The 23,066-nt window shown below is 44.5% G+C and overlaps 1 protein-coding gene across 3 annotated transcripts in view; it reads right to left on the reverse strand.

The window, feature by feature from the left end:
* wwox (WW domain containing oxidoreductase) overlaps positions 1 to 23,066 on the reverse strand; it is a 1,140,899-nt gene that overhangs the window by 1,115,429 nt on the left and 2,404 nt on the right. For all 3 annotated transcript variants that reach the window (XM_072517840.1, XM_072517838.1, XM_072517839.1), the window contains exons 2-3: positions 21,027 to 21,091; positions 263 to 320 (exon numbers count right to left, since the gene is read on the reverse strand). Coding sequence is in view for 2 of the 3 variants with exons in the window: in XM_072517838.1 (XP_072373939.1) it covers positions 263 to 320; positions 21,027 to 21,091 (123 nt within the window). In the remaining variant the exon portion in view is untranslated. The remainder of the gene's footprint in view (positions 1 to 262; positions 321 to 21,026; positions 21,092 to 23,066) is intronic.

Below are 23,066 nucleotides of genomic sequence, written 5' to 3' on the forward strand. Positions count from 1 at the left end.
CTTCTGCACCATAACAATTCTGTATAAATTGTTGCTCCCTTTGAAATTTAGCATTCTTGTGCCTGATGCACTGAGTGGAAGACCAAAAGCTTGGACGGTATGTCTATTTCTCAGCGATATTGAAGTCCTGTATTACCAAGCTACTAAATGCAATATTGATTTTTCTCAAAGCTCCATTCCAATCCCATTCTCCCCACAAACTAGCACATTATACTGAGCTGAAAGATGCAATACTCAATGGCTTCAACATTTATACACTTACTCAACAAAGTACACCAGACCATTTTCATCTGTTTCTTGCTCCCAACCATATGGCAAATCTATAACAGAAAAAAGGTGCATATTTTATATTATAGTTTATCTTAAAACACCTATAATAAGTCACTATAATTCCAAAGTATTGGAATATTGCCATATTTCCAAGAATGAGGGACTTCAGTTGTGTGGATTTTTTTTAAAAGTTCATTCATGAGGTGCGGGCGTCGCACAGATTTGAGAACCAGGGCTTCTCCTCCTTAGAGGAGACAACAATATTTATTAGAGGTGTCAAAACTCATGAGAGGTGATAGGAGACAGAGATATTAAGTGATTACTAAAAGAACCAAAGGCAAGAGGACATAAAACCAGTTTTTAAACTCAGCACGTGGTTAGGATCTTGAATGTACAGTCTAAGAGTATCATGCAGGCAGATTCAATCATGGCTTACAAAAGGAATTTGGATAAGCACCTAAAGAGGAAATAAGTTGCAGGGTAAGAGAAAAAATACAAAGCAGTGGGTCTAACTGAAGAGCAGCACGTTAGCACCATGGATACCACTGTTGCTTCACAGATCCAGGGTCCCAGGTTCAATTCCCAGCTTGGGTCATTATCTGTGTGGAATCTGTATATTTTCCCTGTGTTTGCGTGGGTTTCCCCCGCGTGCTCCGGTTTCCTCACACAAGTCCCAAAGACATGCTGTCAGGTGAATTGGATATTCTGAATTCTCCCGGTTTACCCAAACAGGCCCCGGAATGTGGCGAATAGGGGCTTTTCACGGGAACTTCACTGCTGTGTTAATGTATGCCTCCTTGTGATAATAAAGATTATTATAAAGATTATTATAACTAAATTATTCTTGCACAGCAGACATGGAAGTGATGGATCAAATAGCTTCTTCCTGCGCTGTAAACATTCAGATTTCAAATGCAATGATGTAATGTGATCCACAGTTTAATTGCAACTTTCTTGAACTTACAGACACACTGCAGGTGCAAAGTTTGCAGGGTTGTGATGCAACATTTATGGGCTCAGTCACATTTTGCAGCAACTAAAACATTTTGAAATTGCGTCTGACTCTACACCGAGTATTTGATTCAGGACAGAGAAAGATATTAACACTGCAGCATATTTATAATAGATATGCCATCTGACCAGTTTGTTCAATTTATGGGGTTGGGAGGAGAGCAATCTTTGCACTTAATTGCTACAATTAGCGAGCTGATCTCCGATGGCATCATTCAACAGTAGTTTGGCAGTAATCTGCAGCACAAATGTATTGTTTCAGTGCTAAAGATGCGCCCCATCCTTCAGGGCCATTGCTCAGGGAATTCTTTTGTGGAAGTGCCCTCAGTGGATAAAACTTGAAATTAATTAAAGAGACTAATTCAAGGAAAAGACTTTATAGATTACTGAAAATTGCTAGTTCCTGCTCTTTGGAAGCGGGTTAACCATGGTCAGAGAAAACACCAGGTAACTGTCTTTTTCTACTTGCTACTTACAGTATGAACGCACGTCTGGCATGCATGGTAGAAATATATTGAAAAACCTTTGATGCATGAAATAGTACAGTCATTCCAAAACACCTTTAAAGAGTTATTCTTCGTATTCTAGAATTATTAGCAGGCATGAGGCATGTGAACATTCCAGTCTAGCCATGTGTTTTCTAATTACCTGGCAATACCAGAATGTACGAATGCCCTGCATTTGTACCAACTTGAGCTGGGCCCTGGTAACAAGGAACAAGGTCAGATTATTGATCCAATTATTTGAGCAGATTTTGTTTCCCCCATCCCCAGGCCTTAATAGATTGCCCAGAAAATGTCTTCATTTGGGGATTTCGATGTCGGAAAAGAATAATGGAGTGCATGTTCTGGTTCGACCCCAACGTCATTAATTATGCAACTGGGTCTTTTGCGATGTATTTTGTGGCGGGGCAGGCCTGATGCCGTGTAGTCTGCTGACCTATCTGGGTGTCATATTGAAAAGGCGCCGAACATCACTGACCCACTATTGAAGAAGATGGACTTCCTGAAAAATGAAGGTGGATCAACTGGGGCATTGAGGCGAGAAGATGGACTCCCCCCTTCCAGTACACCAAATCCAAAAGGTCCACCTGCAGATTCTCCCCCCCCAGCCACCGCTGGTATTCCACGCTCCAGGGTTGTCAGCGTCCTCCATCCCAAACTCCAGAGGGAGACATATACACACACAATCTCCAAACAAACATTATGTTCATGGCTTCAGCACTGGCAAAGTTAGGGCTTGTCCATGCCAGTCTAAGTGGGTGGGGGGGGGGGGGCTTTTTGAAAGTAATCTTTAAATATGGAACCTCATTCCTTCAGATTTTATTTGTTGCAGAGTTTAGATGTTTGATTGCCACCTTGCACACCCCACTGAAAGTCTATGTACAAATGTGAGTCTGTTAGTTCACTTCCCACAAAAAAATCCCCTCAACAGATCTTCATGCTTTAAACTAACCAATAGGCGGTGGTGCAGGCATTTTACATGGAAACCTAAGTTTGTGGGTTCATGAATGCAGTACTAGGGCCAGAAACATACATTTCCTCATCTACGGCCACTGTCGTTTTCCAGGTAAAGGAACTTCTTTTGAGATACTTATAAATGGCTTGGAAGGTGTGAAAAGCTTTGGAGTGTCAGGGGGCGAAATAAATCGTTGAAAGTTGCATTCAATCGTAAAAAGTTACAAAGTTAAAAAAAAACATTTTTCAGATCAAGATAGAAAATTGCAAATTGTATCCAAACAGTTGTAATAATAATAATCTTCATTGTTACAAGTAGGCTTACATTAAAACTGCAATGAAGTCAATAGTGAAATACAAGCAAGGTTCGCTGGAAGGAAGTGACAGATGACACCACGAGCTGCAGGGGTGTTCAAAGTCAAAAATAGCAAAATATTATTTAATCATAGCGACTGAGCGATTTTAATTTCATATTACAAAAGGTGAATATTACAATTAAAATCTTATAATGAGAAGACCAATACAGATTGTAACTTCAATCTTGCCAGTCTTGCTGTAATGTAATTTTTTCAAAGTAACTTCATTACACAGTAATTTAGTGATAGCCAACTCAGGGAGAGATATGGGGCTGGATTCTCCGACCCCCGCCAGGTCGGAGAATCGGCAGGGGGAAGCGTGAATCCCGCCCCCGCCGGCTGCCTAATTCTCCGGCGCCGGAGAATTGGCGGGGGTGGGAAACACGCCGCGCCGGTCGACGGCCGCTGGCAGCAGCCCCCCCAGCGATTCTCCGACCTGCGATGGGCCGAAGTCCCACCCGTTCTATGCAGGTCCCGCTGGCATAAATTGGAGTAGGTTCCTTACCGGTGGGACCTGGCGGGCTCCGTGGTCCTCGGGGGGGCACGGGGCGATCTGGCCCCGAGGGGTGCCCCACGGTGGCCTGGCCCGCGATCGGGGCCCACTGATCCACGGGCGGGCCTGTGACATGGTGGGGGCACTCTATTCCTCCGCGCCAGCTGTGTAAGCTTCCGTGATGGCCGGCGCGAGTGTGAACCCCCCCCTGTGCATCCGAGGGGATGACATCAGCAGCCGCTGATGCTCCCACACATGCGCATGCGCGGACCCATGCCGGCCGGCGGTGTCCCTTTGGCCCCGGCTGGCGCGGCGCCAAAGGCCTTCCACGCCAGCCGGCGGGGCGCAAACCACTCCGGCGCCGGCCTAGTCCTCCTCCGCACCTTTGGGGCGGCCCGACGCCGGAGTGGTGCACGCCACTCCATCACGCTGGGACCTCCCGGCCCGCCAGGTACGGGAGAATCCCGCCCATGATATGCAAACTACCACTGCACTGATATTTTGCTTCTGATAATAGATAACACTGATTATTCAGCATCTAACCTTATGGTTGTACAAACACTATTTATCATATTTCTAAGATAAAGTATTTGTTCATGCAGGTATCTAACTCAATCTTCGGTGCTCAAGAATTAAAATGAAAGTTTTTACTGTTGGCCTTGTGTTGACTGATATAGTTATATTCAAATCAGGTCATGTAGGATCGAAGTAAGCTAATATCCTTTCGGGAAGTAAATCTGTTGTCCTTACCTAGTCTGGCCTACATGTGACTCCAGATCCACAGCAATGTGGATGACTCCTTATTGTCCTCAAGGATGAGCAATAAATGCTGGCCCAGCCAGCGACGCCCATATCCCATGAACAAATTTTTAAAATTTCCGCATCAAATAAGAAACCTCAGATGCAAGGTTAAGTCTCAATTTAATTTTCAAATAAGGTGGTAATGGCAGTGAAGAAAGGGAGCTAAAGGACAAAAATTGTCTTTACATCTTGCAATACAATACATTCTGTAATTCTAGGATACTGTTTGTGTAGGTAGAATTTAAAATTCATAAAATTGTCAAAGTCAAATTGTACACAATCCGGTTAAGTTTTTTGAAAAGCAATTAACTTTAATTATGGCACCCTCACTCACTATGTAGCAGGAAATATTTCAGCTATTCAACCATTCTCTTTCCACAGCTTGTTTAATTATTTGATCGAAGATGCATTTTGTGATAAAATAATCTTGATTTTGTTACAAGAGTTGTATCTTCAATTGTACCATATTACTAAAACGGTCACTCCGTTTTACACACTTATGCTCTTGTCTTTACTCCTGGAACTGTGAGGTGCCACTGTGCCATCAGAAATACTAACTCCAGAGCTGAGTATTTCCAGCAGTTGTTGTTATTTATGATAACATGTTGCCAGTCATCGTGTGTAGTCGTGTTAATATTTATACAGCATCCATTTGTAGGAATAAACACTTTTAAACTAATGTAATCTTTGAGATGAACAGAAGAGCAAGCCTCATATGTGCTCTGCACCTATTTTATCTGCAATGTGGATTGAATTTGAAATTATGTATTGTGCCTGATCTGAATTGTGTCTAGATTAGTCCTACCCACAAATTATTTGGCGATATGGCAACAATGCAAACGTAAATATTTATTTTAGACTGGGGTGCAACATAGGGGAAGAAGTTGTCCTGCTTAACCGACACATGTGGAAAAAGGTTGATCTGCCGGTGACGGATCTTGCTGAGATGGAGGGACTCGGAGCCCCCAAAATCAAGAGTGTGGGTCAGCGATATGATAGTTTCTCAGTCTGGAAAAAAATCAAATTCGCTCTCAGAGGATCAATACAGGAACTCGACCGGAGTTGGCAGCCGTTCATCGATTTCTTTAACAAGAACTGAACGTCAGCAGTAAGGGGGAAAGGGAAACGGGGGGGGGGGATAGGAGGCATGGTAATGTTAAATAAGGACAGGGAATTTTTCTATACGGGTAATTGGGGATAGAGCGGGAGAAGTGGGGTACGTGGTCTATTGTTTGATGTTATTTTAGGGGGCATTTTGTGCGATGACCCGCGCGGTTGTTTTAGAAATGTCAATAGGTTAAATTGTGAAAATTACAAATGCTTCAATAAACTATTTTCTAAAAAAAAAAAAGGTTGATCTGTTGAGATTTGCTAATTTTGCTGGGTCAAACTCCAGGAACTCCGTTCCTTACAGCACTGTGGGTGCACCTGCACCAACTGAACCAAGCAGTTCAAGAAGGTGACTCACACCATCTTCTCAAAAACAATTATGGATGGGAACAATGCCAGCAACTTTCAAACCACGGAGGATTAAAAAAGAAAAGACTGTTGCATTATCTTGATTCACAATCTCATAGCCAATCATGCGACAGGGTCACAATCATTTTCAGGCAACAAAAATGCTAAAATTATATGGAGAAAATTAGGTAGTGGGATGGATAATTTTTCCTCAGTTTTTAGGATAAATGCTCAATCAAGAGAACAGGAAACCCATTCCTGATATTCACGAATGCTGTTCTGTAATCCATGATGTGGGGGGGTGGGAGGGGGGGGGGGGGGGTCATCTGGGTTGAATTGCCCTTCAGCTAATAGGTGATTACGGACTCAAACATCAGTCAACTGTGTAGAATACAGTTTTTGTTTAAGAAGATCAAATATTGTTATGCACAAAATTTGAAAACAAGCCATTTAAAAATACACCACATGCGTGCAACAAAACAATTTCCTTTATCAAAGAAGTGTCGTCAAGGTCTTTTGCAAAGTGAAACCATTCGCAAATAAAGCAAAATATGCAAGGGTTTGGGTTTTATCTTTTTTTAATTCAGAAGTTAAAATTGAATCCTATTTGGAAGATATACCTATCCTGTCACATGTATTCATCATCCTTGAGCTCGCTGATCTACACAAGCTCTTCTCACACCTTTCAAATTCTCATCCTCATGTTTAAAATACTTCAGAGCCTGTAACTCCCAAATCCTCCCCCAAATTCTGCAATCCTCTAACCTCTTGGTCATACGCACACCCTTTTGGCCCACAAATAGCATACGAATTGCTAGTATATGAATAAATACAAACAAATATCAGTAATTGTTTCGGTCCATACTTTGGACTATACTTCAATTCCCAATAAAGAAAGTAAACTGGAAGATTTTCACCATACAATGCAAGCATTTTTTGTTGGCTATAAATGAATATACCCTGTGGTATTGTGATAGCCATGCCATCAGCCATCTAGATCCTAAACTCTGGAATGCCCCACTGAGCCACACGGTCTCCACTCTCCCCCTTTCAGACACTCCTTGGCCAAGCTTTTGGCCAGCCATTCCAATATCTCCTCCTTCAGCTGTGCATCCATTTTTAGGCATTTGTTTTGTTGTCGCTGTAGACTATGAGGAAGTTGAAGTATCAGTTCATACCACTACTAACCAGCAACGTTTGAACTTTTAAAATTCATAACAATGGGCACAGAAATTCCTTCAGGCCACACTCCGGCTCACACCTCCTCGTTTCTGGTCTTCATCATATCTACACTGACCTAAAAACAAAAAACTGTCAACTTGATTTTTAAATTTGAACAGTAATCAAATTATTTTACATTTAAGCAATGCTAAAAATTCTGGAATTTTTAAAAAACTTGTCTCTTTCTGGCAAACGTAATAGATTGTGTCAAATGTAAGAACAAAATGCTTTTCCACATAAAGTCCTTCTTACCAGTATTTATTTTTCCTTGTCTAGAAATTAATTGATTCACCTGATGAAGGAGCTGCACTCCGAAAGCCAGTGATTCGAAAACAAACCTGTTGGACTTGTCATGTAAGAGTACCTTTAAGAAATGGGTGTTTAGGGCAGCACGGTGGCGCAGTGGTTAGCATCGCTGCCTCACGCCACTGAGGACCCGGGTTCGAATCGCGGCCCCGGGTCACTGTCCGTGTGGAGTTTGCACGTTCTCCTCGTGTCTGCGTGGGTCTCACCCCCACAACCCAAATATGTGCAGGATAGGTGGATTGGCCACGCTAAATTGCCCTTTAATTGGAAAAAAAATAATTGGGTACTCTAAATTTTTTTTATTTTTTTTAAAGAAATGGGTGTTTATGAAATAGCTGCAGTGATGCCAGAGTGTAGGTGGAGCTGGGATGTCTGTCTACTTTTACTTTCGTTTTTGAGCTGGCAGCTAGTGTGTGTTTAGTTTCATTTTCAGAATTGGAGCTGCATCCAGCCAAACAAGGTGTAATTTTGATCTCTCACTGCATGAAAAGAATGTCTTCAGATCACTTGCTAATTTAAAAATGACAACTGCTCTAAGTAGAGAATTTAAACCTGCTGTCTTTGTTAAAGAGGGTATTTGCCTTATGGATGCTGCTAGGAAAGATTAAGGATTACTTATAGAGTACTGTATTCTTTGGGGGTAGTATTTGAGTTGATAGTTGCTAAGATATTTACTGTGTGTTTATAAAATGTTAACTGGATTCATAGAATAAACATTGTTTTGTTTTAAATGTACTTTAGATCTCTGTTGCATCACACCTGTAAAGTGGGCCCATGCTCCCCAAAACCAAAATCTATTAAAAGTAGTGGGTCAGGTGAACTCCATGAGACACTGGGGTTCGCTAAACCCTGACACGTAATAAATTTTAACTTGGTGTTGTAAGACTTCTTACTCTGCCCACCCCAGTCCAACGCCAGCATCTCCACATCACAGAAATTAACTGACATTGGACTCATCTACACTTTTTTCCTGCTCCATTCATGTAACACAAGCAGAGACAGAAAACAAATATCAAATCAAACCAGTATCAGTTTTGCGCTGCCAATTTCCCCCCCATCTGTTTTGGGTGACCATAGTCCACACAATAGAGTATTTAATTTTAATCTCTGCCTGTCGCCTTACTTTTCTTCTTTGCTGCTAACCCGATCATCACTTTATCTACATTGTTGGGGATGCTGGCTTATAGAGGGATCAAGTTCATTTTCCAGCACAGCTCATGATGTACCTCTCTGGTTCTTGGAGAGGTCCTTTTGTACTCAACACTAATTTGGAATCTATGGAGTTGGACCGGACCTTTGAGGCCCGGTATTTCATAGGATTAGCAGTTCCAAGACAACATAGAAGGGCCCAGGCATGGCAACAAGGGCACAAGTAGTCCAGGTGCTCAATGCACTTCATCCATCACTGAAGTCTGGCTGAATTTAAAGACTCAAGCAGAGCCTTAACAACCTGTGAGTTACCAGACTGATTGTATTACCAGGGTCTCCATTCTCCAGCATGGAGTGTATTTGTCCCTGAAGCCTAGGGGGATGCTCAGCAGTGGTCATAGGGTCAACAAACCGATGATAACATTCCAAGATCGCAGGGATTCAGGTCACCACTTTTTTGACGGTGTCGCTAGAGCAGTCTCAGTCAGCTTTGGCCAAGTTTCACCGCAAGATGATAGGGGCTGGTTTAGCACAGTGGACTAAACAGCTGGTTTGTAATTCAGAACAAGGCCAGCAGCGCAGGTTCAATTCCCATACCGGCCTCCCCGAACAGACACCGGAATGTGGCGACTAGGGGCTTGTCACAGTAACTTAATTGAAGCCTACTTGTAACAATAAGCGATTATTATTATATTAAACTCCATAATGGTGCTCTTTACATATGTGGCCAAGACATATTTCAAATGGTAGTGATTAGTCGTGAGGTTGTTTTCATGAATACGATAGCAGGTGGCCTGTTGATCATTGGCGATGTGGTTTTCTTTAAAAGTTGCGAGTCTTGAACTATTAGAATGCATAGAATCTCTACAATGAAGAAAGAGGCCATTTGGTCTATCAAGTCTACACCAACTCTCTGAAGGAGCACCTAATCCTAGCTCTCCTTCCCCAACACCATCCACGTAATTCCAACTAACATGCACATCCATGGACACTAACAGGCACTTCTAGCCAGGCGTACCTTGTAAATGCCAGAGAAGGAATTATAGAATTTACAGTGCAGAAGGAGGCCATTCGCCCACTCAGTCGGCACCGGCTCTTGGAGAGAACACCCTACTTAAGCCCACACCTCCACCCTATCCCCGTAACCCTGCAACCCCATCTAACCTAGGGGCAATTTAGCCAATCCCCCTAACTTGCACATCTTTGAACTGCGGGAGGAAACCAGAGCACCCGGAGGAAACCCACGCAGACACGGGGAGAATGTGCAGACTCCGCACAGACAGTGACCCAAGCGGGTATCGAACCTGGGACCCTGGCGCAGTGAAGCCATAGTGCTAACCACTACGCTACCGTACAGCAACTGATCAGTCACACAGAGGTGGTTAGACTTTTTTTTTTTAAAATACTTATTTAGAAACTTTTAAAAGTCAAAGTAATGCTGGTTGCTTTTGAACTATAAATCACAAACCTGGTCATTTCATAAAACCGTGCTATCAGAAAGTGTGAAACAATCATATTTGAGTGTTAGCAATTCTCAAATGTGTAGGAAAAATGAAGAGCAAATTACTTTTCTGTCACCCTGACAACCGTGAAGTCTGAAGGAAATTCAAAGGTTATTTTTGCAACTAGGGGTTATACTGCATAGCACAGTGATAGTCGTATTAATCAGACTCTTTAAAACAAAATCCTTTCATAGGATGTGGCTAGGCCAGAGTTTATTATCCATCACTAACTGCGCTTAAGATGTTGGTAAGCCACTTACTTGAATTGCGACAGTCCATGTGCTGTAGGTACACCGACGGTGCTGTTAGGGAGGCCCTGTTCCAGGATTTTGACCCAGTGACAGTGAAGGAACAGTGATATAGTTCCATGTCAGGATGGTGTGGCTTGGAGGGGGAACTTGCAGCTGATGATTTCTACATTAGAAATTAAGTTCCTGTACTGCTCTGGGACCAAGTATCAATCTGAAATGCTCAAACTTTGAAAGAGTATTGTTGCTGAAACTAAGGAATATTCCACATTTCTTCTGGTAACTATTCCTCATCATAGGATTTCCAAAACAGAATGTTTAAATCCTAGGATTACAATATGTATCCAGGATTAAAAATTCCAGTTACTGCTATGTCCTTTGAGAATCAGGTGAATGCCGAAGTCAGCTCTCTCCAATAGGTGGAAGTATCTCAAATGAGTTACTGCAGTTTTGCTCCCTTTTGTTAGTGAATCCAAAGCACAAAACCAGTCAAGTAGTGAACTGACAAACTCACTCCTGATATCATGAAATGAAAATGAAAATCGCTTATTGTCACAAGTAGGCTTCAATGAAATTACTGTGAAAAGCCCCTAGTCGCCACATTCCGGCGCCTTTTTTGGGAGGCTGGTACGGGAATTGAACCGTGCTGCTGGCCTGCCTTGGTCTGCTTTAAAAGCCAGCGATTTAGCCCAGTGAGCTGAACCAGCCCCTTAAATGAAAATTGCTTATTGTCACAAGTCGGCTTCAAATGAAGTTTCTGTGAAAAGCCTCTAGTCGCCACATTCCGGCGCCTGTTCGGGGAGGCTGGTACGGGAATTGAACCGTGCTGCTGACCTGCCTTGGTCTGCTTTCAAAGCCAGCGATTTAGCCTTGTGCTAAATGTTGGGTATGTTTGCTTTCAGTGAAACTCAGAGCACCATGGGGCTCAGAATTTCAAACAGTGGAAAAGTACTGAATGGAGTAATGTACGTGGCCTTTATCAACTAGGACATTGTCAACCCAAGAACTATTAAGCATAAACAATAGCACTGTCACAGCCCGTGGTGGTATGAGTTGGAATATTGTTACAATCTCAGTGGGTGTTACAACTGGATGGGAAGACCCCAGAATGGAACCCGGACTCAAAAGAATCATTTACTTTTTTTTGTTGCATAAAACATGGAGGAACAGAGTCATAGGACCGCGAATTAGTTTTAACAACAAGACGACATGAAAAAACATGTTGCATATTGTTAGGAAAATAAAGGTAGTTTTAAAGACTTTATATTTGTATTGGTAAACAGTAGAAATAAAGTATAGTTGTAAGTGGATTTAATTTAATGTTTCTGTGCCTGGAAGGGTAGAATTTATAGTGGGATTTTTGCTGGACAAATGTGTTTGTATGTGTCAAGTTCAAACATGGAAAAATTGGACTATGTGATCCCCCTCATCTTAAAATTACACAGATTTTTTTTTTTTTTAAAACATTTTATTCAGGCATTTATAAATTTTTAACAACAATTTCAAGAGGAAAAACAATAAAGTAACACCCACCCAACCAACAACCACACCCAGCCAACATGGCTGACATACACAATTCCCCAGTCCCTCTCCCCCATTAACTAATCCCGCCTCAACCATCCCCCCCTACTTGCCTTCCTCCCAAACCACCCCCCTTTTGTATCTGCTGACAGCTTAATTTTCCCCAAATAAGTCGTTAAACGTCTGCCACCTCCGGGCAAACCCCAACGTCAATCCTCTCAGGGTGAACTTGATCTTCTCAAGCCTGAGAAACCCAGCCATGTCACTAACCCATACACCCGATTTTGGCGCCTCCGAATCCCTCCATGCCAATAAGATCCGTCTCCAGGCTACCAAGGAGGCAAAGGCCAAAACATCAGCCTCTCTCACCGCCTGGACTCCCGGGTCTTCCAACACACCATAAATCGCCACCTTTGGACTCGGAACCACCCATACCTTCAATACCGTGGACATGACATTGGCAAATCCCTGCCAAAATCCCCTAAGCTTCGGACATGCCCAAAACATGTTGGCCCTCCCACACACCACCCACATCTAACCTCCACTCCTTCAAAGAACCTGCTCATACGGGCCACAGTCACATGCACCCGGAGGACCACCTTGAATTTTATGAGGCTGAGCCTGGCACACAATGAGGACATGTTAACCCTACTCAAGGCATCCTCCCACAAGCCCGCCTCTAATTCCTTGCCCAACTCTCCCTCCCATTTTCGCTTGACCTCCCCAATCGGGTGATATACCTTCAATTCACCAAAAGGCAGAGAGAGCCAGTGAACATTAGGCTTTATTAGTTGCCAAGCCAGAGTCGGTTGTACAGATGAATGCCACCCACAGGCAGCCGGTCTATATATGGCCCCGGTGAGGGCGGAGCCAGAGGCGGAGCCCACCGGGGTTACAGTACAGTACCTGGAAGCAGCTCGTATCACCACTTCCAGGTCATAGGTTACAGTATCATGCATGCATTCGGTGAATAAATTCACCCCCTGTTAAAAAATCAAGTCCAGCGGGGGTGACATGGGGTCATTACATATTCAGTCTATCTGGAGGCCGGATCGTTCTCGTTGACCTCCTCAGCTCTGGCGGTGCGGCGGGCACGGTTGTTGCAGGTGGTGACTCCAGGGGCGGTGTGTCTGGAGTTTGAGCCTCAGTCCGGCGTGTCGGAGACGGTTGGGGTATGGGGGTACGCAGGGGGATGATGGGTGGCGGCAGTGTCGGCGAGGTACAATACAGGAAACCCAAGGGAACGGACGGGGCATTGGGGGTGGCGGAGGGCAGCGGGGCACGTTGGTAGGGGAACCAGCTGGCGGCCGGTCCCGTAGAGAGACCGTATCTTGCCATCCGTCCTGCTGCGCGATGTAGGCGTACTGGGGGTTGGCGTGGAGCAGCTGGACCCTCTCGACCAGGTGGTTCGTCTTTTGGCTCCTCATGGGCCTCCGGAGAAGGACTGGTCCCGGAGTTGCCAGCCAAGATGGAAGCGAGACCCCGGAGATGGACTCCCTCAGGAAGATAAACAAACGATCGTGAGCGGTTTCGTTCGTGGCTGTGCAGAGGAGTGATCTGATGGAATGGAGGGAGTCAGGGAGGACCTCCTGCCAGCGGGGGATCGGGAGACTTCTAGACCTGAGGGCCAGAAGAACGGCCTTCCATACCATCGCATTCTCCCTCTCCACTTGCCCGTTCCCCTGCGGGTTACAGCTCGTAGCCCTGCCCGACGCGATGCCTTTGCTGAGCAGGTACTGACGTAGCTCATCGCTCATGAACAATGTGCCCTGGTCGCTGTGGACATAGGCAGGGAAACCGAACAGTGTGAAGATGCTGTGCAGTGCTTTTATTACAGTGGCCGAGGTCATGTCGGGGCAGGGGACAGCGAAGGGGAAGCGGGAGCGCTCATCGATGACGGTGAGAAAGTATATATTACGGTTGGTGGAGGGGAGGGGCCCTTTAAAGTCAATGCTTAGGCGCTCAAAGGGCCGGGAGGCCTTTACCAGGCGGACCTTGTCTGGTCGGTAGAAGTGCGGTTTGCACTCCGCGCAGACTTGGCATTCCCTGGTCATTGCCTTGACCTCCTCGGTGGAGAAGGGCAGATTGCGGGCCTTAATAAAGTGGGTAAGCCGGGTGACCCACGGGTGACAGAGGTCATTGTGGATAGCCCGAAGTCGGTCATCTTGCGCGCTGGCGCATGTGCCACGGGACAGGGTATCTGGGGGCTCGTTGAGCTTCCCAGGATGATACTTGATATCGTAATTGTAGGTGGAGAGTTCAATCCTCCACCTCAAGATTTTGTCATTTTTTATTTTGCCCCATTGTGCGCTGTCAAACATGAAGGCGCCCGACCGCTGGTCGGTGATGAGGGTGAACCTCCTACCGGCTAGGTAGTGCCGCACAGCTTCCACTATGGCTTGTGCTTCCTTCTCGACCGAGGGGTGTCGAATTTTGGAAGTGTGGATGGTCCTAGAGAAGAATGCTACTGGCCTGCCCGCCTGGTTGAGTGTGGCGGCCAGGGCGACGTCTGACGCATCGCTCTCCACCTTTAAGGGGATGGACTCGTTCACCGCGTGCATTGCGGCCTTGGTGATGTCGGCCTTGATGGGGCTGAAGGCCGAGCGGGCCTCATCCGTCAGGGGAAAACTGGTGGTTTGAATAAGTGGGCGGGCTTTGTCCGCATAGTTGGGGATCCACTGGGCGTAGTAGGAGAACAGCCCCAGGCATCGTTTTAGGGCCTTGAGGCTGTGGGGAGGGGGGAGTTCGGTGAGGGGGCGCATACGGTCTGGGTTGGGCCCCAGGACTCCGTTCTCCACAACGTAGCCGATGATGGCCAGTCGGGTAGTGCGGAAAATACACTTTTCTTTGTTGTAAGGTTGAGGGATTGGGTGGCCTGGAGGAACCTCTGAAGGTTGGCGTCATGGTCCTGCTGATCATGGCTGCAGATGGTCACATTGTCCAAGTACGGGTATGTAGTCCGCAAACCGTACTGGTCCACCATTCGGTCCATCGTTCGCTAAAAGACCGAGACCCCGTTAGTGACGCCAAAGGGGACTCTGAGGAAGCGGAAGAGTCAGCAGGCTGCTTCAAAGGCAGTGTAGTGGCGCTCTTCCGGGCGGATTGGGAGCTGGTGATAGGCAGACTTCAGATCGACCGTTGAGAACATACGGTACTGCGCGATCTGGTTGACTATCTCCTCTATGCGGGGGAGGGGGTACGCATCCAGCTGCGTGAACCGTTAATTGTTAGGCTGTAGTCCACAACCATCCGACTCTTTTCCCCGGTCCGGACGACCACCACTTGCGCTCTCCAGGGGCTGTTGCTGGCCTCGATGATCCTTTCACTCAACAGTCGCTGGACCTCGACTTGATAAACGTCATGTCTAGCGAACTGTACCGCTTGCTCCTGGTGGCGATGGGAGGAGTCGCAGCTTGAGGGTCTCCGTGGGAGGCGTTGTGGAGGAGTCGAGGTAGGCCTCGAAGCATCAAAGCCAATGTTCGAATATCTCCTTGGCTTCGGACGCGCGGGCGTCGAGTTCGAGCCTGTCTGGCTTTAGAGCCACTTCCATAGTGCTGTCTATGACTAATAAATTGATATACCTTCAATTCACCGAGAGGCAGAGCAAGTGAACATTAGGCTTTATTAGTCATGAACTTGCCTAGCCAGAGTCGGTTGTACAGATGAATGCCGCCCACAGGCGGCCAGTCTATAGATGGCCCCTGTAAGGGCAGAGCCAGAGGCGGAGCCCACCGGGGTTATAGTACAGTACCTGGAAGCAGCTCGTATTACCACTTCCAGGTCATAGGTTACAATATCATGCATGCATTAGGTGAATACATTCACCACATCCGGGTTCTCTCCCATTCCATGAACTTTTTACAAATTTCCGAGACCTTCCCCTTCCCCACTCCCGTTTTCGACACTCCTTGTCCTGTATCCTTTGGGGCGGTAGGAGCGGAAAGGTCGAAACCTGCCTGTCGAAACGTGCAAACTCCCTCACCTGCAGATAGCGGAACCCATTCCCACAGAGCAGCTCAAACTTCTCTTCCAAGCACGGAAAGCTTCAGTCAATAAACAGGTCCCCTAACCGCTCAATCCCAGCTCGCTTCCATCTCCGAAACCCCTCATCTAGCTTCCCCCCGGTGCAAACCGGTGATTACCACAAATAGGAGCGCATACTGTAGCTCCCTCCCACTCCCATGTGCTTCCGCCACTGTCCCACTACCACCGGGCTTGTGGAGTACAGAGCTGGCGTGAACGGCAGAGCTGCCGTTACCAGTGCCCCTAAACTTGTGCCCCTACACGCTGATCCTTCCCCCACCACCTACTTCCTGACCATTGCTATGTTCGTCGCCCAATAGTAGTTCCTGAAATTTGGCAGGGCCAGCGCCCTCTCCCCACCATTCTCGGCTCCAGCAGCACCATCTTTACCTGCGGGGTTTTACCCGCCCATACGAACCCAGAGATCAGTGTTCACCCTCTTAAAAAAAGCCTTTGGGATAAAAATAGGCAGGCACTGAAATACAAACAAAAACCACGGGAGAACCGTCATCTTTACCATCTGCAGCCTCCCTGCCAGTGACAACGGGAGCAAAATTACACAGATTTAAGATTAGCACAGGTTACAAAGTACATCTTAAACTACAATGACCTCACTAACACACAAAGTCACTTTTAAGCACACAAGATGACTATGGTAAGAAACACTCCTTTCTGAACCCAAGTGAATGTCTGTGAATTTCTCCTCAAAATCTCCCCAGATGATTCTTATATCGTGAGCCACCTTATTTCACTGAACAATGACTTCCATACGAGTCGTTTCAAATTCCGCTTTCAAAATTCACACTTTTAAATTATGCTTTCTCATCTGCTTCCATCCAGGTTTTGCCTTCAGGTTTTATACCTCTCCCTTCAGGTTTCCTTTGTCTTAAATAAAGGCTTTCACACGAGGTCCAGTCACCGATTTCCACAATTATTTCAAATAATGTCGCCCAAACTGCAGCAATTTCTCACAAACCTTAGCACTACAGCAGATATCTTTCTAGCTTCTCACAATCCAATGTCTTTTCATCTCTGTAACTTTACTGAACAGGAATCTGTTCTGGTTCCCAGTTTCCTCTGTTCCGTTAACTTCAGATATCTTGGCAAATTCACTTCATTTCTCTAGTTTCCTTAACGAGCTGGACTAGGTTTCCAACATCGGTTTTCTTAACCATTACTCCATAGTATGGCTTTTCTTATCACAGGGCTGCGAGGGAATGTTCCTTCTTTAGCCTTCTAAAATCAACTGCTTCTAGCAGAGCTGCAAGAGCTGCCTTCTTTCGAAAACTCAAAAGGTTCCCTACCTTACAAGGCCCTAGTTGCTAAGCAGCCACTGCTGATGTATTTACTCTTCACACTGTAGCCCTCTCGAAGCACGCGTGGCACAGTTGGAACTTAACCAACCTCACACACCATGAATCCCACTACAGATTATGCTCTTCCAGGCGCAGAAACATTAAATTAAATCACTTATAACTATACTTTATTTCTAATGTTGACCAATACAAATATAAATCCCTTAAAACTACCTTTATTTTCCTAACAATATGCACCCAATATCATCTTAGCTGTTTGTGTCAAGATGGAGCCCAAAGAACATTATTCCCCAACGAATTAACGGTTAAGGAACTGCATTTTGGTGAGCCCCATCTTGAAATTTTTGTAATGCATTAAGAAACAAACAGCACAAGACTCCAAATGCAACAAGAGTATCACAATGTCATGAAGATGGTTGGTCTGAGAAATGATACATTGTATCCTTGCAGAAGGCCATGTTTTATGCTGCTCAAATCAAGGCTTATTGGTCAGGTTGAGGATGATCTTATTCTGCCTCACTTCAACTCAGATGTTGGGTGCAAAAAAACTGAAGATTGATATTATTAAAATGACACAAACAGTGGTCCACAGCATCAACAGTTCACAAAAGAAACAGTGTCTCTTGGAGATTAAGGGAATTATGGTTAGCTATAATCTCACCATATCTTTACAAATTAGTGACAGAAAAAGTAATTGTCCACAAAGCTCCATATTACAACAAAATTCCAGTCACTCATTCTGGTTTCTGATGAACCACAACCAAAACAATATATAAATGCGCACTTATAAGCATATAAAATGTTCAATTGGAACCTCACTACATTATACAGAGAATAGCTTGAAATGCCACTCCTTTTTAAAAGCTTTATTTTTATTTTAAGCATGTAGGTTCATCAATGTTTAGACATAAAAAGGTATTGATGGGGGAAAAAGACATTTGTAAACTTATTAAAATTTGTTTGTCCAAAGAAATCACAGGACAATTTTTTATTGAGCTTTCATAATTATTCTGATTCTGTATGCAATATTTCCATTCATACTAAATTCCCCAAACTATAGTTGATTGAGCAGAACTTTCATGATTTTCCAATTCAATAAAATCTTCATAAAACCTACTTAAATTTATTGAATATAGACTTCAAGAAATGCCTGGAAATATCATAGACCTACACAGAAACGCCTGAAATGCATTTTGCTATACATGAAACAGCTTGCAACATTTAGACTTCTAAGGCAGTGTTTTGCAAACGTTTTTTCTGGCGACCCATTTTTACCAACCATTTTTACGCCGGCCGGCCTTCACGACCCACCATTTTCTCTTACCTCTCACCTTTAATGTGATAGGTGAGTCTGCTTGGTCCTCACAATCTCACTCCAATCTCATATCGTGTGCAGGATTCAGCAGATTCCTTTGTGCCGTCTTCATCTTTGAGGACGGAAAATCCAACCTCGCACATGTAAGTCGTTGTGAAGGCAAAAGCAACAAAATGCTTGTTTTACTCAGCTCCGGCTACTCCTCAGAAATGCTACTCCAGAATGCGGACAGCCTCATTAACTTGTGCCGTCGTTTTAATGTGCTGTCACAGCTGAAGCGCAAAAGTTGAGTTTCGTTCTTTGGAGTCAGCTGCAACTTAACAACTGATTCTGGGGTCTCAAACTAAAAGGGATTTTTCACCTCTTCTCTCTCAAAATCTTAAACTTCTCCTCTGGAAAGTAGCTACCAAAATTGTTGATCAGCGCAGCCAGATGCAACTGAATAAGGCTTGCCAGACCATTTACAGTTTCCTCACTAATGCTGTTTTCTTCGATGTGTCGTAGCAATGTGGTGAACGTGTAATAATTTTGGCTTTGCACTCATAATTGTCAAACTTTCAATGTCTTTTGGAAAGCTTTGGTTTCTTCACAGTGCCGAAAGCAATCAGCATCCTTCCCTTGCAATTTGAGGTTGAGTTCATATAGAATTGAAAAGATGTCTGCAAGGTAAGACATAGTTATCATCCAAGTTTCACAAGCAAACAAATCAGCCAGAGAGGACAATTTCTCGAGGAGGAAAGCATGGATTTCGTACCTCAGTTCGTAAACGCCAAGTAGCACCCGATCCCTTGACAGCCAACGTACTTGTGTGTGGAACAATAAATGTGCGCTCTCAGCCCCCATGCCGAAACACAGAGTGTCAAAAAGTCTGGTAGAGTGCACTGCATTTAATGAAATTCACACCTTTTACAATTCATTTCAACACCACTTCAAGATCGGATGGAAATCCTATCGATGCCAGTGCCTTACGGTGAATAAACAATGATTCCAAACAATGTCCTGACCAGCTGGCTCCTTAATCCCGACTATAAATCCGCTGTTTTTCCAAGTCATGTTGGCTGCTCCATCACTTGTGATTCCTCTGCAACGAAACCAGTCGAGCCCGCACTTTCCAACCATGAAACTATTCAATGCTTCAAAAATCTCTGCGACAGTCGTGTGGGTTGGTAGTCAGGTAGCACAGCAAATTCATTGTGCCTAATGTAAACTAGCACGGTTGCACAATCTAAAATGTCTGTACTTTCATCTTGTTGTATTGAGAACGCTGCGCTGAGTTTAAACGAGAAATAAGCTGGGCTTCTAAATTCTCAGCAAAATCACAATTTCGGCGAGCCACTGTGTTATCACTAAGTGGGATGCATTTCACTTTTTCAATGAACCTCTCATCTATGACTGTACAAACTATATCTAATAATGCAGAGAGATTTAATCTCTCTGCTACAGTTTAGGGCATTTTCTCTTTAACTACACGGTAAGCTACCATTTCTACTGAAGACTTCAGTTGACGATTTAAGTTCTCATTGCATCCTTTGAAAAAAAAAATCAAGAGGTTTGTCCTCGAACTCGACATGCTTAGTCCCCAAATGCCTTTGAAGTTTTGAGGGTTTTAAACTTTCATTTGCCAGTTCTTCCCTACATATAACACACAAGGAGCTAGATTCTCCGCCCCGCCACATTTCTGGTTCACCCCGCTGGTGGGATGTCTGTTACGCCGGCTGGTCAATGGGTTTCCCTTTGTGGGGCAGCCCCACGCTGTCGGGAAACCCCCGGGCTGCCGGCAAAATGGAGCATCCCACTGGCGGAGAATCCAGCCCATGGGATTTGCATCCCGATTTGCATTGGCACAATTAATACATCCATGCCTTAAAAAATCATCTTTATACTTCTTTTTGCCTGATTTCAGCTACTTCTTAATTGGCTGTTCACCAATGGCCCTGGAGCTCACACCACCACTGCTTTGTCCTGCTGTGGATTGTCCTGAACCACTCTCACCAGCAGGTTTAGTTGTGCGATCCTGGCCTGTGTGTGTCTCTGGCCCTCTCTTCCTTATTACAAAACGATCCAGTTTAAATTTTACTTGTTTGCTGCTGACAAAATGGAGGAATCACAATCGCGTCCAAAGCACGTGGCGTCAGACTTCAGGGCGCGTGACCTGCTCTCTGCCATGCTTCAAACAGGAAGATTACATTAATTTTTTTTTTTTTAAATCTTCTGCGCCAGCACGTTGGGTTCCGCGAATGTGCACTAATGAGCGGGCATGCATGCACCGTGTGCCCGCATTTTTTTAATCTGGTCGTGACCGTCATTTTCAAAGCCACTCACAACCGGCACTTTTAAAAGCCAGCTGCTGCGACTATTGCGCGTGAATTCCCGCGATCGGGAACGCCGCAATGGACGGCTCCGCAACCCTCCCGTGGGTCATGACGCCCACTTTGAAAATGCCTGTTCTAAGGTATCAGTGATCGCTATCACTTTTCCTATGTCGGAAGTTCTACACTTCATGACTGTGAATAAAAGATATTTTTAGCGACATCACAAAAAGGGTTCTAGTTTTTTAAAATGTGGTTTATAATACACACCTCCAGCTACACGTTTCTTTTTTCCTGTTTTTGGGTGGTCCCATTGGGTCTTCAGCTCAATGTGACTATTGGATAAAGAGAAAATAAGTTCATCTATTTGCTTTCAATTCTTTACTGATGCATTTATTTGCAAATTAAAAACACAAAATTTGTATACAACTGTAAACGAGAAAAAAAAACAACATAAGCATTGCAGAGAAAATTTGATGAAGGTAAAAGAAGAAAATATACTGCAAGCAAAGATACTTTACTTAAGGAAGACATTGCTTTTAATGTTACTTAAAAAAAAATGTAAAAACTCAAAATGATATCCTCAATATCGAATGCCCAGCACAAGAGGCTACGAAATCAACAGCTAAAGTACAGGCATCAAATGCTTACTCTAACACACACTGTACATTACAATGATCCTACCAAATTGGCAGGTGAGAGACTGGGAGTGCTGGGAGAAGGCGAAAAAAGGAGAAATGAGGGAGGGGAAGCATATGGTGGTGGTTTTAGGGGATTCAATAATTACTTGGAAAAGTTATTGACATTAAAAACCTGCCTCAATTTAGCCCTTGGACATGACAGTTTTAGATTAAATTACTAAACCTTGGACAGAATGAACGCATACAATTCTGAGAGGTTGTTTCCCCAACTGGAAAATCTAGAAGTCGGCCATTTAGAAGTCAGATGAAAAAACGTTTCTTCACTCAAGAGGATTTTATATCTTTGAATTTTTGACCCGAGAGCTGCAAGTGCTCAGTTGTTGCATACGTTAAATTGTGATTGACAGATTTTTGGATATTACAGAAATCAAGGGATTATGGGATATAGTGGTAGAGTTGAGATTGGGGATCAGCCAGGATCATTTTGAATGACAAGGGGCCACATGTCCTACTCCGTTCCGATGACATGAAAACAAGTGGGGTAGGAAGCCGAAATAACAACTCTCCAATCTAAGAGTTGGGTTTTTAAAGAGCTACAGAAAGTAGAGAGGGAGCCAAACAAACAATGGTTCAGGATGAGAATTCCATGGGCCAAACACTTAAGTGACTGACTGCATGAATGGCCTACTAAAGTGGAGTGCATGAGAAACAAGTAGAAATCTGGAGTCAGGGAGGGGTGGAGGAGTTTAGGCAAGAAAAGATGGCTAAATCAAAAGGCAATAGTGGAATTGAATAGACTGCACTTTGAGAAAGCCATTACATGGCAAGCTCTCACATGAAACCTGCAAGGAGAGAGAAATCAAGGCAGATAAAGAAACACAAAGAGGAGGGATACAGAAAAGGAGATGAGATCCGAGGGCTATATTTGACAACAACTGGAGTGTTTGGCCCAAGGCAGGATTAAATGGAGAGAATGTCCATGGCCTATGCGCTGTCAAGGAATGCTCATAGAATTTACAGTGCAGGAGGAGGCCATTTTGCCCATCAAATCGGCACCAACTCACTGAAAGAGCACCCTACTTAAGCCCACACCTCCACCCTATCCCTGCAACCCAGTAACCCCACCTAGCCTTTTGGTCACTTAGGGGCAATTTAGCATGGTCAATCCTCCTAACCTGCGTATGTTTGGACTGTGGGAGGACACTCAGGAGCACCCGGAAGAAACACAGACAGACACAGGGAGAAAGTGCAAACTCCACACAGAGTCACCCGAGGCCAGAATTGAACACGGGTCCCTGGAGTTGTGAGCAGCAGTGCTAACCACTGTGCCTCCCCAAAAGCTAAAGTGAAAAAGATGGCAAAAAAAAAGTGGGTGAATAGGAAAATTAAATTTGGGATCTTGAAGTTGATGTGCTGTGGCACAGGAATCTAGTAGATCCCAACAATGACAAAGTGATGAAACAGTGGGCCTTTCCACAGGAGATGATGCTGCTGAATGAGTTAAAGTTCTCAAGAAATGGAGGTAGGGGCATCTGACAAGTTATCAGTAGCAAAGGATTTTATCAGTAACACAATATTCTATCTGCAACAGAAATTGTAAATGACAAGTACTTTTCTGTGACAAGGTTACGACTCTCACTGACAATAGTGCTTGCTGGTGGCTAGATAC

This window comes from Scyliorhinus torazame, chromosome 10 (genome assembly GCF_047496885.1).
Source record: "Scyliorhinus torazame isolate Kashiwa2021f chromosome 10, sScyTor2.1, whole genome shotgun sequence".
Classification (NCBI taxonomy): Eukaryota; Metazoa; Chordata; class Chondrichthyes; order Carcharhiniformes; family Scyliorhinidae; genus Scyliorhinus; species Scyliorhinus torazame.